This window comes from Castor canadensis, chromosome 7 (assembly GCF_047511655.1).
Source record: "Castor canadensis chromosome 7, mCasCan1.hap1v2, whole genome shotgun sequence".
Classification (NCBI taxonomy): Eukaryota; Metazoa; Chordata; class Mammalia; order Rodentia; family Castoridae; genus Castor; species Castor canadensis.
In genome coordinates, this window is record NC_133392.1 from 57,053,492 (window position 1) to 57,067,144 (window position 13,653).

The window sequence follows — 13,653 nt, forward strand, 5'->3', positions numbered from 1 at the left end:
AGGGGAGAAGGTGGGATTGGGGGAGAGCAATGACCCAAACAATGTATATGCATGAGAATAAATGAATAAAAATAAATAAATAAATAAACGAAATTGCACAAAATAACTTTTATGTGAACAATTTTTAAGTAGTTTTCTTAATACAAATTAATTGTACAAAGGAATGTCATTGTGATATTTCCATACATGCATGTAATATACTTTGATCAAATTCACTCCCTGTACTATGCTTTCTTAATGCACCTCCCTTCTCCTCCCTTTTTTTTTGTTTTTCTTTTTTTTGGGGGGGGTGGCACTAAGTGTTGAACTCAAGGCCTTGGACTTGCTGGGCAGGCACTTTACCATTGGGCCATGCCCCCAGCACTTTTGTCTTTACTTTTTTTTTCAATAGGGTATTGTGTTTATGTCCAGGTCAGCCTGAGCAGTAATCCTCCCTGTGTAGATTTCCTGGAGAGCTGGAATGATAAGCATGCACCACCATGTCAAGCTTTAATTGGTTGAAATGGGATCTCAGTAAATTTTTGCTCAGGCTGGCCTTGAACTGTGATCCTCCTCATTTCTGTCTTATGAGTGGCTAGGATTACAGCGATGGGCTCCAGTACCTGGCTCACCTACCTTTTTAAAAGTTTTTGGTAGGTTTTATTATGCTATTTTCACACACACACATACACACACAATGTACTTTGATCATATTCACCTTCTATCACCCTCTCCTTCCTTTTTTCCCCTCCTGTTGGATCCCCCCACCAAACAGCCCCACTTTTAAAAATCATGTATGATGATGACAATGCTGTTTAGATTCTGCATATGAGAAAAACATGATATTTGTCTTTTTGAGCTTGGCTTAGGTCACTCAACATTATGATCTCTGGTTCTATGAAGAGACCCAGAAATTAAACAGAAGAACAAATAATGTAATTAATAAACAGACAAATTAATTGAATAGAGGCATCTCAAAAAAGTACAAATGGCCAAAAAATGCATGAAGAAATGTTCAACGTCTTTGGCCATCAAAGAAATGTAAAACTACACTGACATTCCACCATACCCCAGTCAGAATGGCAATCATAAAGAAAACAAACAGTAAACATTGGGAAGGATGGGGGGAGCAGGGAACACTTACACACAGTTGGTGGGAATGTAAACTAGCCACTATATAAATCAGTATGGAGGCTCCTCAAAACACTGAAAGTAGAAATACCATATGATCCTGCTAATCTTGGGATATACCCAAAAGTGTAAATTGACATACAGTAGAGATAGCTGCACACCCCTATTTGTAGCAGCACTATTCACAATAGCCAAACTACAGAATTAGCCAAGATACCTAACAATCTATAAATGAACAAAGAAACCATGGTCCATATGTACAATAGAGTATTATTCAGTCACAAGATAACTTTGAAAGGACTAGTGCTAAGAACTTTTTGGTAAATAAAATGTTAAAATACCATAGTCACACTTCAGATATTAGATTCCACTTTACTAAGACAGGGGTTGTTGACCGGGACATCTAGTAAGCTCTGCAGTATAAGGACTTTTTTTTCTTAATTTAAGTTTTATAAACACAAGGACAACCACTGCAGGTCAACAGATGACATGTCAGCCTAAGTGGTTTTCTTATATTAAACTAGCTTTTGCTTTTCTAGTAAGATTCATGGTACAAAGACAGAATTCATGAATTAATAAAAGAGGAAGATTATGTTTATGACCATTCAATTTGACTTGTGAGACTCAATTAGCAAAGGAATACTTTTAAAGACCTTTATTCCATAATCTTACTGATTTTTTTTGCCCATATTGGAGGATAAACTTTATTTAAGAAACATTTTCCAAGATTTTTTCAATTATAGATAACAATTTAAATTCTGCTAAGACAACAGAGTTTGTTAATGAAAAATACTAGATATCATTGTGAATTTCAAGAATAGAAATTTAAGTTATCAATGGCAGTGCATGCACCATGTTCCTGACCTTCCCTTCCCACAAGGCTGCTTTCTTCACCTGTGTTTCAGCTTAGGATCATCAGTGATCCTATTCTAATTGAATTTTAAATATCTTTTTTTTCTGATCCTTGCATCCATCAACATTAAACCTCAAAACAAAAGCAGTCCATCTTTCTCTCTCTCTCTCTCTTTCACACACGGGCACACACACACACCACACACATTTCTTTTAAGACTATGTCCCCTTAAATATTTCAATGCAGATTCTTCATTTTCTTATTTTGTTGGAAGCTGGCTTCAATTCCTCCACTCTACAGAATTTCATCTCATTGATATCATTAATAGTTTTCTAATCTCCAAATGCATTGGACTTACTTCAGCTTCAACCTGATGTGTCTCTGTGGATTTTAGATCCTTTTATCTTCTCAAAATTCTACTCTGTCTTAATTCTTGTAAGTGAATTTTCTTTTCATTCTCATAGCAAGATATTTCTGATCTCCTTTGTAAGATTTTTGTTTTTCTTTTGCCCATCCATATTAATATCAGCTTTTGTCATGCGCCCTCTTTTCTCCCTCTTAGAAAAAAAATGCACACATTGCTGTAGTTTCATCTACCATTCACACAATACAAATTTCATATCTCTACTGTACAGCCCATCATCACAGTACCCATGTAGCTACACATTTCCAAGTCCCATTTCAGTGTCTTGTGAAGAGTTCAGACTCAACACATTTAACTCAATTATTTCACATTTTATCTTGCTTACTATAAAACCTATTGTAATTATTTGAATATGGTTTGAGTATATTTACCAAGGTATCATGTGTTGAAATTTTATAGCAATTGTGCAGTATTAAGAGGGTGGAGATTTAATCCAAATATGAAGTTTAGAAGTGGGCCCATTGGGAGGTGGTTACAATTAGGTAAGATCATCAAGATGGAGCTCCCATGATTGAATATTGGTAGCTTTATAAGGAGAGGAATAGAGACCAGAAGAGACATGTACTCCCTGTCTCTTGCCTCATGATGCCCTGTATTGCCTTGGAATTCTGCCAGCAATAAGCCATTACCAGATTTGGGTCTTGAACCTCGGGACTATGACCTAAATAAAACTCTTCTCTCTGTAAAGTTTTGCAGCTTCTAGTATTCCATTATAGAAACTAAAAATGGACTAATACAACTAGTTTTCTCTTTATATGAACCCTCTTAGTGAAAGAACTCCTTCTTCTCTCCCAGCTCTTAAATATGATCAGGCATTAATTTGTGATAATTTTATAACTAGAAACCTCAACATTCTTTGAAATGTTTTTATGTCTTCCTGTGCCTATTTCGGCTGCTGTTTAGTAAGCCCAATTTTCTGAAACAGAACAGAGGAAAGATGTAGGGAAGTAAAAATTCATTGGAACTCCTTTATCATCTCAATGACAGACAACACTCACTCACATGATTAAGGCTGGATATCTGATTTCTGAGAGTTATATCTGGGAAACTATGATTGGTAACATATCTTAATGCATAACTGTGGTTTTATCAGAAATTATATATACTGTTAAAGTTTTGTCATATTTCCTTATTTAGTCTGAAATTGTTTTGAGTTTGAGAATTGTTTCATATTCATTTTTAGTTTCAACTTGATTTTACCATTAAAAATGTGGCATATGCCTTGAAAGATAATCATAGTAAAGACGAAGATTTTTCAATCTTCACCAGATCTCCCCTCCTCAGCAGAGGTAAAGAAAAGTAGGCCCAACCTATTTTTAAACTGTATGATGGCTCCCATTAGAAATTTTCAGAAGGAACAAGTTTTCTAATCAACAGATTACAACTCAAACATTACCTTTTCTGTGTTACCTGAAATTTGTAAACCAAAGAAATACTTAGATTAAAAAAAAAACTATAAAAATGCATTATTCTGCACATGGTGCAGTGCCAGGATGTGGGAAGGACAGTGGAAAGGTAACTCAGACAAATCTAGTTACTTGAAATTTTTGGTAAAGTTAGGCATAAGGAAAAATTTCCTCTTTCTTCCTCTTCTGCTCCTGCAATGAAATAACCTCTTCTTCTTTTGTCCCTTGTTCCAGTGGCCATAGCTTTTTATACATAAAGTGAAGCTGAATATTCATCCTCAAAGCACTTGAAACATTGTTTCAGTGAGAAAATGACCAATATTCAATAAAAGGAAAACTAGCAAGAGAGCCTCTCTGTAAGTGGGAAACTAACTCCAAGGATGACAACAAATCTAATTCCCAAGAAGCTGTTAGGTATTTGTTTTTATAAAGCAGGAGTTCTTCAATCTGGAAAATCTATCTAAGCATCAATAACTACACTTGAAACAAATCTCAGGAAGATAACAGCATCAAAATACACAAATGACCACAGGTGCTTCTGAGAATTGTATTCTTAAGAGACATGTAGTATTGATATGATAAAGTCTCCAGGATTTTATTTTTAGTATTTATTTCATTACAATAAAATTTTCACTGCTAACAACACCATGAAACAATTCAAATGAGGCCAGTACTAACAATATTTTTCAAGATATCAGTGTAAATTATATTTGTGAGCTGTTCTGTTCATAATTGAGTGCACTGTATACAATTTGGCATCTACTTCTTTGTTTTTAAAATGTCATCTCTTCTTGTGTTAACCTGAATGTCGATGCATTTAACAATAAAAATTGACTTTAATTATACTGATTTGTGATTAGTAAAAGAATGAGTCAATAACCTCAATATCTTTTTTGGTTGACGAAATTACAAAGAAGGAGTAATTAGACTTCAGACACACCATGTCAGAGGCAGTGGTGAATGCTATCTTATGAAGTAATGGTTGATACATCAAAATTTAGAATGTTTGCTAAAATGGAAAAATACTATATAGTATGAGAAATAGAAAGAAATGAGAACCAGGAGTCTGGAGTATTACATTTGTATTCCACTTCTCTAGTTTATCATTCTATTTAATTATAAGCAAAATGTTTAAGAATTGTGATAATTAAAAATACCTTGTCCTTTAGGATATATATTGAGACAATATTTATATTATAATTTTGTCACCTCTTGGATGGTGTATTTAAACTTCCACATCACCCTGAAACAGTTCTGAAATCCAAGAGATGATGGGTGAATCAGAGAAATAAGCTTAACTGAGGGTACTTAACATTAGAGAATGTTTTATCACACTATACTATGTAAAAAAATGCAACTACTATATGTAAATAAAAAGTTATTGAGAGCCCATGTTAAACAAGCCAGACAGGGCAGTGATAGTGCATGCCTGTAATCCCAGCTATGTGGGGAGCACAAGTAGGAAGACTAAATTCCATGGATGGCCCTATTTAATATGCAAGACCTTATCTGAAAAATACCTAAAGCAAAAGGGGATGGTGGCGTGGCTCAAGTAATAGAGCACCTGCCCAGTTAACTGTGAGGTCCTGAGTTAAAACTCCAGTATTTTCACACAAAAAAAGTTTAAGGAGATAGAAAAGTTAATTACTTTGATTTGATAATAGCATACTGTCTACATGTATCAAATTATTACTCTGTATTTCATAAATTTTTTTAATTAATTAATACATGCAAAGAAAAATGAATAAACACAAGCTTTTAGTTCTTCTCTTTCTAACTAGTTAACAGCAATTCCTGAGTAGTGACTTGTACCTAGTATGCACACAACTATATGTTCAAGAAAGCAAATTAGGTAAGAGGAGTGAAAAAATTTAGAATTAGTCATCAAAATTTGATTTTACTTCATAGTCTATGCACATGAACTCTGAAACTATATACAATGAAACTAAATTAATCTGATAGTATGGGTAAGTACTAAATTGTATATTTCAAGTTTGTATAATGTAGAAGTGGAAATTAACTGGCAACTGATCCTCTGAAACTCCAGTTTAAAAAAAAAGAAACTATCAAAAAGGAGAACTAGTAGGAGGGAAACTTGTGGGAGGGAGGAGGGTAAATGGAGGAGAGGAAGATGAGGGACTATGTTTGATGGATTCATATACATATATGAAATAGAATGATGAAACCTCTTGCAATTGTTTTAAGTGGGACAGAGAGGGGGTTGGTGGGGAGAGATAATAGGGGCAATATAACCCATGCACAATGAAAGCCTCTTCAGAACTGTCACAATGAATCTCCTTGTACAATGAATACATCCTAATAAAATGTGAACTAGTAGATTGATCAAAGTAGACAATACCAATGCCCACCACAATTGTTACATCATCTATGCACAAAATGCAGACACTGAAAATCATCTTGTTTACATTCCTGAGTCATATTCCACGAGGAATTTCAGTTATTTAATGGGTCAAATTTGTATATCAATCTATCAAATAAAATCAGAAATACATCCACGGACAATCTCCCAAGATGGTCACTATAATAATTAAATCAGTTTCTTTACTCTCAGCTTTGATTCTTCAGAGACTCATTTATTCAGAATAGAGGTAATAATTTGAAACTACTCTACAATACAAAGTGGAAAAGGCCAAAGAGTGTCATCCACAATTCTCTATTAGTCCGTGACTGCTTCAACTTTCCCATAAAATATCAAAACTATATGGAAATAAGACAATGCTTTTATATTCTCCCCTACAATTTGAAGAATGCTAAAAATAAGGGCGTATTTAATAAAGTTGTATTGTGAAAATACATATTTTAAGGTGTTGTGGTCAGATTAAAGAAGAATAACAATATAAGAAAAACTTCAAAGTGACACAATTATTTGCACTTTGAAAACTGTGTATCTTAAAATAAACAGAACATAGGTAGGAACTTCAGTAATTATTTGTACAATGTTCTATGGTTTCATTTATTCCAGCCATATTTAGTCTCTCATAAAAGTGAATCCAATAAAATTCTAAAGCAAAAAAAAACACAGACACATGTGGACTTCAGTCATTTATTCAGAGTAGTAAATTCTGACTTACATTAGGACTGACTTTATTTTTATTTATAAATGCTAAATATTGGTTCAGTTCCTTTATCTGAAATGTTTGGGAAAAGATGTTCTCCAAATTTTAGATTTCATGAAAAATTGCATAGACTTTATTAGTTGAGCATCCTTAATCTGAAAATCTTAAACCTCACATACTCTGAAATCCAAAACGTTTTCATTGTCATGATTGCTTTTGTGTTTTCAGATTATGTATACTCAATCTATCTGTTTATTAATTAAAAACAGATTAATAAATTTTTATAATAAAACATAGCAAGATACTGAAAAGATATGCATAGTGAAGGAATTTTTAAAATATATTCTCTGATAGAATTATTCTTTACTTTTTTATCCTCATTATACTCACAAATATAGTATCTAATAGTTGAGTTCTTCCAAACAAGTTAAAAAAGAATAACAGTAATCACCATAAGAAGTAGCCAATAAAGTTTGCCCATAAGCATATAAGCAAGAAGTAATGTGAACTAGTTGCAAAGCCAAAATAGTAGTGTATTTTTCCCCTAAAGAAATGAATATGTACTGTGAAATTAAATATAATATGAAAGCTTAATAGTAATATTATATCCTATCTCAACTATTAATTGAACTTCTCAATACATTAACTAATGAAACTCATAGATTTTTCAATTAAAGTTAAGTATAAGGTACTTCATAATGTAGCTGCTATTTAGAAAGTTGAAACAAACCTGAGAGATACCTAAGGAAAGGAAACCCAAGCTGCCACAAGAACTATATACTACTGCACTTTATCTCTTCACTATGGTATTCAACTAATTACTGATTATCTTTTAATTTTACAGATCATGCCATAATATATTGCTGACACAGAAAATCTACCATAATGAAATTTTTAAATGTCTTCATTTTTGAAGAGCAAAAATAAGCAATCTAAAATATCAAGGAAAAAAATAACATCACAGTTAGGCTATTACAGCCAGTTAAAATAAGTTGAGTATATTTGAAACTCAAAAGACTAAATTTTAGTCTTTTGAATTTGAATATATTTAAAGGTAAAACAATTCTGTAAAAATAATTAAGCATTCTTAGAATTACATGTACACTACTTATACATTATTAATATTGTAAAATTTGAAAGTAATATAATTATAATTTAGAAAACATATCTAATATACAAAAATCCACTTTGTTCTAATTGATGTTTGGATGAAATAGAGCCATTAGTAAAGACTTTCACCAGGTCCCTTTGTAAATAAATAACTTGCCTGGTTAGCAATCTGCCGAGCGAGGACATCCATCGTTGATCCTGATTCAGATATCATTTTAGCTGCATAGATCACATCACTTGTATGCTTTAGTGGTCCTTTGCCCCTGAAAATAAAAGAATGCATGATATTTACAGTGGTTCATTAAAAATAGATCCAGCTATATATTGATAGACATCTATATATGCATATGTAAAAGATTTGCAAAACAAATTGCTGGTGATTAGCTTTATATACATTGGTCTTGGATAGATTCCAATTAGATGAAAGTATTAAGTGAAAAATTTTTATAAATGAATGTCTATTGTGTTACAATTCATGAATTACAAGGTAATTTCCATTATTAGAATTCCAAGTTGTTTCTTACAGTAAATATCAACTTAGAGACACTCTGGGTAGACCTGAGCCTAAAGGTAAAACTCCTTTCCTGATTATAGAAAGAAAAATTATGATTTGGACATTGCATACATTCAATATTCCAGTTTGATCCCTAAGGCTCCTCTTAATTTTTCTTTTATACTTTTCCTATTAATTGCCTTATGTTTTTATCATATTATCTCTTTTTCATAATTAATTTAAACATGGAAATTCTGGGTCTGAGAAATGTATAATCTAGAACTTCTACAACTGAAGTATAAATTAAATTCTCCTCTCAGTTGGTCCACAGTGGTCCTTCCTGCTTCAAAGAGTAAACTATCCAAGCCTTACCTATATAAATCCATTTATTCAACATCACTTCAAAGGAAAATACTGATGCCATTGCTGCCATGAGTAAAAATTGTCTCCTAGACAAAAATGAATTTAGGCTTGAGGAAAATTCATCAAAAGTATTAAAATTGTACATTACTGTTCATCCCAAATAATAATCTACCCTTATTTTGTACAATTGTGTGTTATAAAATCAGTTGCCTAGGAGGCAAGCCAGGCACACAGTTTGGATTAGCCAGGAGAACACTGGAGTTGGAAGTGAGAAGCAGTGGCCTGGGTGCCTATATAAGGTTGTCTTTTTATTTATCTTGCTTACCCACTTCTCAGTTCTGTCACTTGAATGCCATAGAGTATGAGTGAAATAGAAGAATTTCCTACAGCAATAAGTAGGAAGTGTAATTTCAGAGTCCCAGTGATGCCTATTAGAATGTCATGTATCCTTCTTTATTTTTTATTTTTGTCCTTCTCTATCCTCCCTAAATCTATTTCTTTGCTTGTAATTAGTTTCTTCTTTCTAAATAAGAGAAAATGAAAGAGTATCGTAGTAGTTACTTGTGAATGTGGATTCACATTATCTTGATGTGTTTCCCTGCACCAGACCACTTTCTACTATGTAAATCAAACAAGATCTGTAACCTATTTGTGCCTCAATTTCTTCACTGAAAGCAGCAGCTCTGCCCAACAGGTACATTCTAGGAATCAAATGATTTCATTCCTGTAATGATCTCTAAAAATTGCTTTAAGCAAAATAAGAATTCAAAAATATACTCGTTCCTTTAAGAAAAATATGGTCCATAATGCCGTGGAATAAAAGTTGGATTGCTTTCACAGGGTAGGAAACAAAGTACACAGTGCACTTCTCCCATTTGTACAGCAAGTTTACCTTAGTTCCTTCAGTGACCATTTGATACAAGAAGAGTATTTCTGCAGAGAAAAATGGATGCTGGCTTTGACATATTACTGTGAAAGGGAGTCAAATACCTCCCTTTTTAAACTAGTAGCCCCTCTCCTTAAAGATGTGAGGTGTGTACAACTGGACTGGGATATAAGAATGAGATATTTTTCTATCTTCTCTTTCCAGAAAAAAATAGATGAATGATTACCTGAATTAATGTCACTGTTCCCCACACTTCTTCTGTCTTAACCACAGACTGAGTGTTATCATGCTGACTGCCACAATGTTAATTATTGGATTCTGTTCCTTGTCCCTGGTAGAGAGTGAGACTCTAAAGAAAGGGTTCAATAGAGCAGTTGATTTTATGCTTGAAGGGAGGGTATGATAACAAAGTGGGAAAGAAGAAGGATAAGAAAAAAACCATTTTGAGAGGCCAATATATAATAGAGTCCCAGGAGAGGAGTAAAAATAATCTTTGTCTATGTTTTATTTACATGTCAGATGGAACTTGAGGTAGACACCCTAATGTTAAATTTGATAGATTTATTATCAGAGAAATGTCTTTGTTCGCTGAGAAATGTAACACTATGTAGTGACAAAAACAGAGTAGATTCACATGAAGCAAAACAATCAGAGAATTCTACCCTTGAGAACCTGAATACCAAAATATTTGTGCCCTGCATGTATCCCCGAAAAGAGGCTCTTATTAGTCCTTTTTCCGGGGTGCTTCTGAAAATTATTACAAGCAAGTTTTCCTGTAAACGTGGAATAATATGTCCAACAATGAAAATTTAGCCCTTGAGATGGTTATCATAACACTTCTTTGAATCTGCTGACATAGGTTGCTTTAAAAATTTAAAAATAAAACATTAATCACTATACTATTTGAGTTGCTCTTATCAAATTTACTTTATACATCAGGGAGAAGTAGAAGTTACACATATGGTTATGTTAAAAAAAAGCATTGCATTTCATTATTTCTATGCATCTCCAGAGAAAGTTAAACTTAAACAAAGCTGTCTAAGCTCCCAAAAGGCAACGCATCAATTTTCAAGGTCTTAAACAATTGACAAAGGTTGCTTCTAAGGAGAGCAGCTAAGGTTTTCAAAGATTAAGCAATAGACAAAGAGTTATATCTATGGAACATAACTAATGTATCCTTCTTCTCAAATTAATATATTTCCCCATATAAAAATCCTGGGCTGATAAAAGAGAGATTACCTCTAGCTTTAAACACCAACCTTGTAACGAGACCACACTCTTAAAACTACCAATAAGTTTTAGAACTTGAAAGGAATGATAATCTACTATGACAGACCACAATTATTCCCTTCCACACACTCTTAATTAAATGTATTGCCTGGCAAGCTTCCTGTAGAGTGCCATACAAACTACACATTTTACAAATGATTCCATATCATGGCAAACTTCCAGGGGAACCTACAATTACTAAAACTATGATAAATTTTTAACATTCTCTTCCTGAAATGTGATATGTAATGAAGGCTTTTTAAATTGGGGAATACATTCAAAAGTTGTTTGTTGCTTTCATTTTCATAATAGGTTCTCTGGATTTCTTGTCAGCAAAGTGTGTGTCAAATCATTGAGTTGGAGCCTTCAAAGAAAGATACCCCGAGGAGGAAGGAGTAGGGGTTGAAATAATTGAAAAGATTTTAAAGAAACCAGAGGCCAGAAATCTTTAATAAACAGTGGCTACATAATCTATTTTACTTTCCAACAAGGAGGGTTATTGGAGTTGTCAAATGACAATGATTTGAGATAGTGCCTATTTTTTAGCCATTCTATGATGCATACTTATTTCAAAACATTCTCTTGTACACAGTACAGACAATTTTGTCGATTAAAAATAATTTAAAAAAATTTTTTTAAAGTAGGTTAGAAGGAATAATGGAAAAAACTGTAGTAACTTAAAGATGAAAATGTCACGAAATTTTTATTTAGGTGACTGAAAGGAATAACTGAAATTTATTTCATTCATTTAACAAAACCTGCCATCCATTTCTGATACTGTTCCAATCTTGACTTCTCACTCTCATTTCTGGTATGTAGAGTCCTCTCTTCGTTCTATTTTGTTTAAGCAAATAAGAGAGTAGAGATGATCAGTAAGATCTCCATTAATTAGGGCTCTGGTTTAAGAACAAAAAATACCAAGCCTGGTGTGCAGGTGTGTGCCTATAACCCCAGCTACTCAAGAGGCAGAGGTGGGAGGATCTTGACTACAAGGCAAACCTAGACAAAGTTCAGGAGTCCCTATTTCTGAAACAAAAATGTTATATTAAAGTGCCTGGCTCAAATGGCAGAACACTTGCCTGGCATACACAAGACCCTGTGTTCAATCTCCAGAGAGCAAAGAGTACCAAGTTATTTCATGAACTTGTTTTGTCTATTTAGGGACAGAGAATATTTTTAAATGATTTGGTATTTTCTGCTTTTGCTTTAAAACAGAAAGCTTAATTATTTTGTCTACATTTTGTAGTCCCCTAAATCTTTGAGAATACTCCCCTTTTTGAGATCAAAATCTTTCCTTTTGATACTTACATGAAATTTAGGATAAGTACCATGACATCATAGTTCACTTAATAAGTGAAAACAATGATAGTATGTCTTTTCTTCCATAATAATAAATACATTCAGCATTTTCTACTTTAGCCACTATGCACACATACACACACACTAATTTCAGAACTATTATTATCCTTATTTTTCAGTGGAGGAAACTAAGGTAGAGAGAAGCTAAATATATCTGCAGCAAGTAACACAGCTTGTATTAGAGAAGGAACTTAAATTTACACAATCTTGATTAAGAGTCTGCTTTTAGAAACTATGGTGTACTGCCTCCCATAAAACACACTAAATCAAAATTAAAAGATTAAAAGATTTTAGACATTGCTGGGAGCTATATAAATACAACACTGAGCAAAGAAAACCATGGTTAGATTTAGGATTTGTTAGATAGGACCAGCAACAGTGACTTGCCTAAAGTTGTGTCCAAGCAAAATAAAAACGCCCTACAGAGGTTTGACTTTAGAGTCATGGCAAATAGTTAAAATGGCTTCAGTAGCCCACAATCCTGGGGGCTCTTTCTTGAGATAGTATTTTTTTTTGTCTTTTTCGCATTACATTTCCTTTTTCTCCCTAGATTCTAAACACTGCACTCAATCTCAAGATACCTCAGGTGGCAAGCTAGATGGAAGATTTCCCTTTGATGTTTGTTATCAATATAATAGATGGATTTTTTTAATCAGTAAATCTTAATTTTAGACAAAGTTGTTTTATTTATTTATAATGTTTGAATTAACTTCAATAAAGTAGAGTGAAATGAGTATGGACTTTGGATATACATTTTTGTTTACACTCTAGTACTGCCGCTTAGTCTTAGCTAATTTTCTCTTCATTAAAATATTGATTGTGACATTTGTCACCTGGTATGGGTCATAAAATCAAATGCTTTATAAAGCACTTGGCACATAGTAGATGCTCATTTATGTTACTCTTTCTCTTCTTCCTTTGCAAATAATTTTTCCTAAAAATTTACCTTTAAATTTTTAAAATTAAAAATTATAGTACTTTCCAGATAATATCAACTGAATTGATTTTATTTAGTTCTTTCTTATGTCTGCTGCTAGTGTTATTTGCTATATTCTTGTCTATAGCAACCTTTTACTCAGGCAGAAAAGAATATGAAATATTTACACAGTTAAACTATTTGTATATTTGTTATTGTTATTCAAGATTGTTCTTTATCTCATTATGCAAAGTTTATTTCCATTTAATGACAGGTCTTTATGATAGTATAACTTCCTAAGATTCATGATTTAACTCTACAAGGGAACTACCAGAATTCCCTTACTTCTAATTCTGTATTACAAACAAACAAACAAAAAGTAATTAT

The 13,653-nt window shown here is 32.9% G+C and overlaps 1 protein-coding gene across 4 annotated transcripts in view; it reads right to left on the bottom strand.

The window, feature by feature from the left end:
- The window catches only part of Ctnna3 (catenin alpha 3), a 1,740,232-nt gene that overhangs the window by 56,009 nt on the left and 1,670,570 nt on the right, over positions 1-13,653 (bottom strand). For all 4 annotated transcript variants that reach the window (XM_074078977.1, XM_074078976.1, XM_074078978.1 and 1 more), the window contains one exon: positions 8,138-8,243. In XM_074078977.1, coding sequence (XP_073935078.1) covers positions 8,138-8,243 — 106 coding nt within the window. The remainder of the gene's footprint in view (positions 1-8,137; positions 8,244-13,653) is intronic.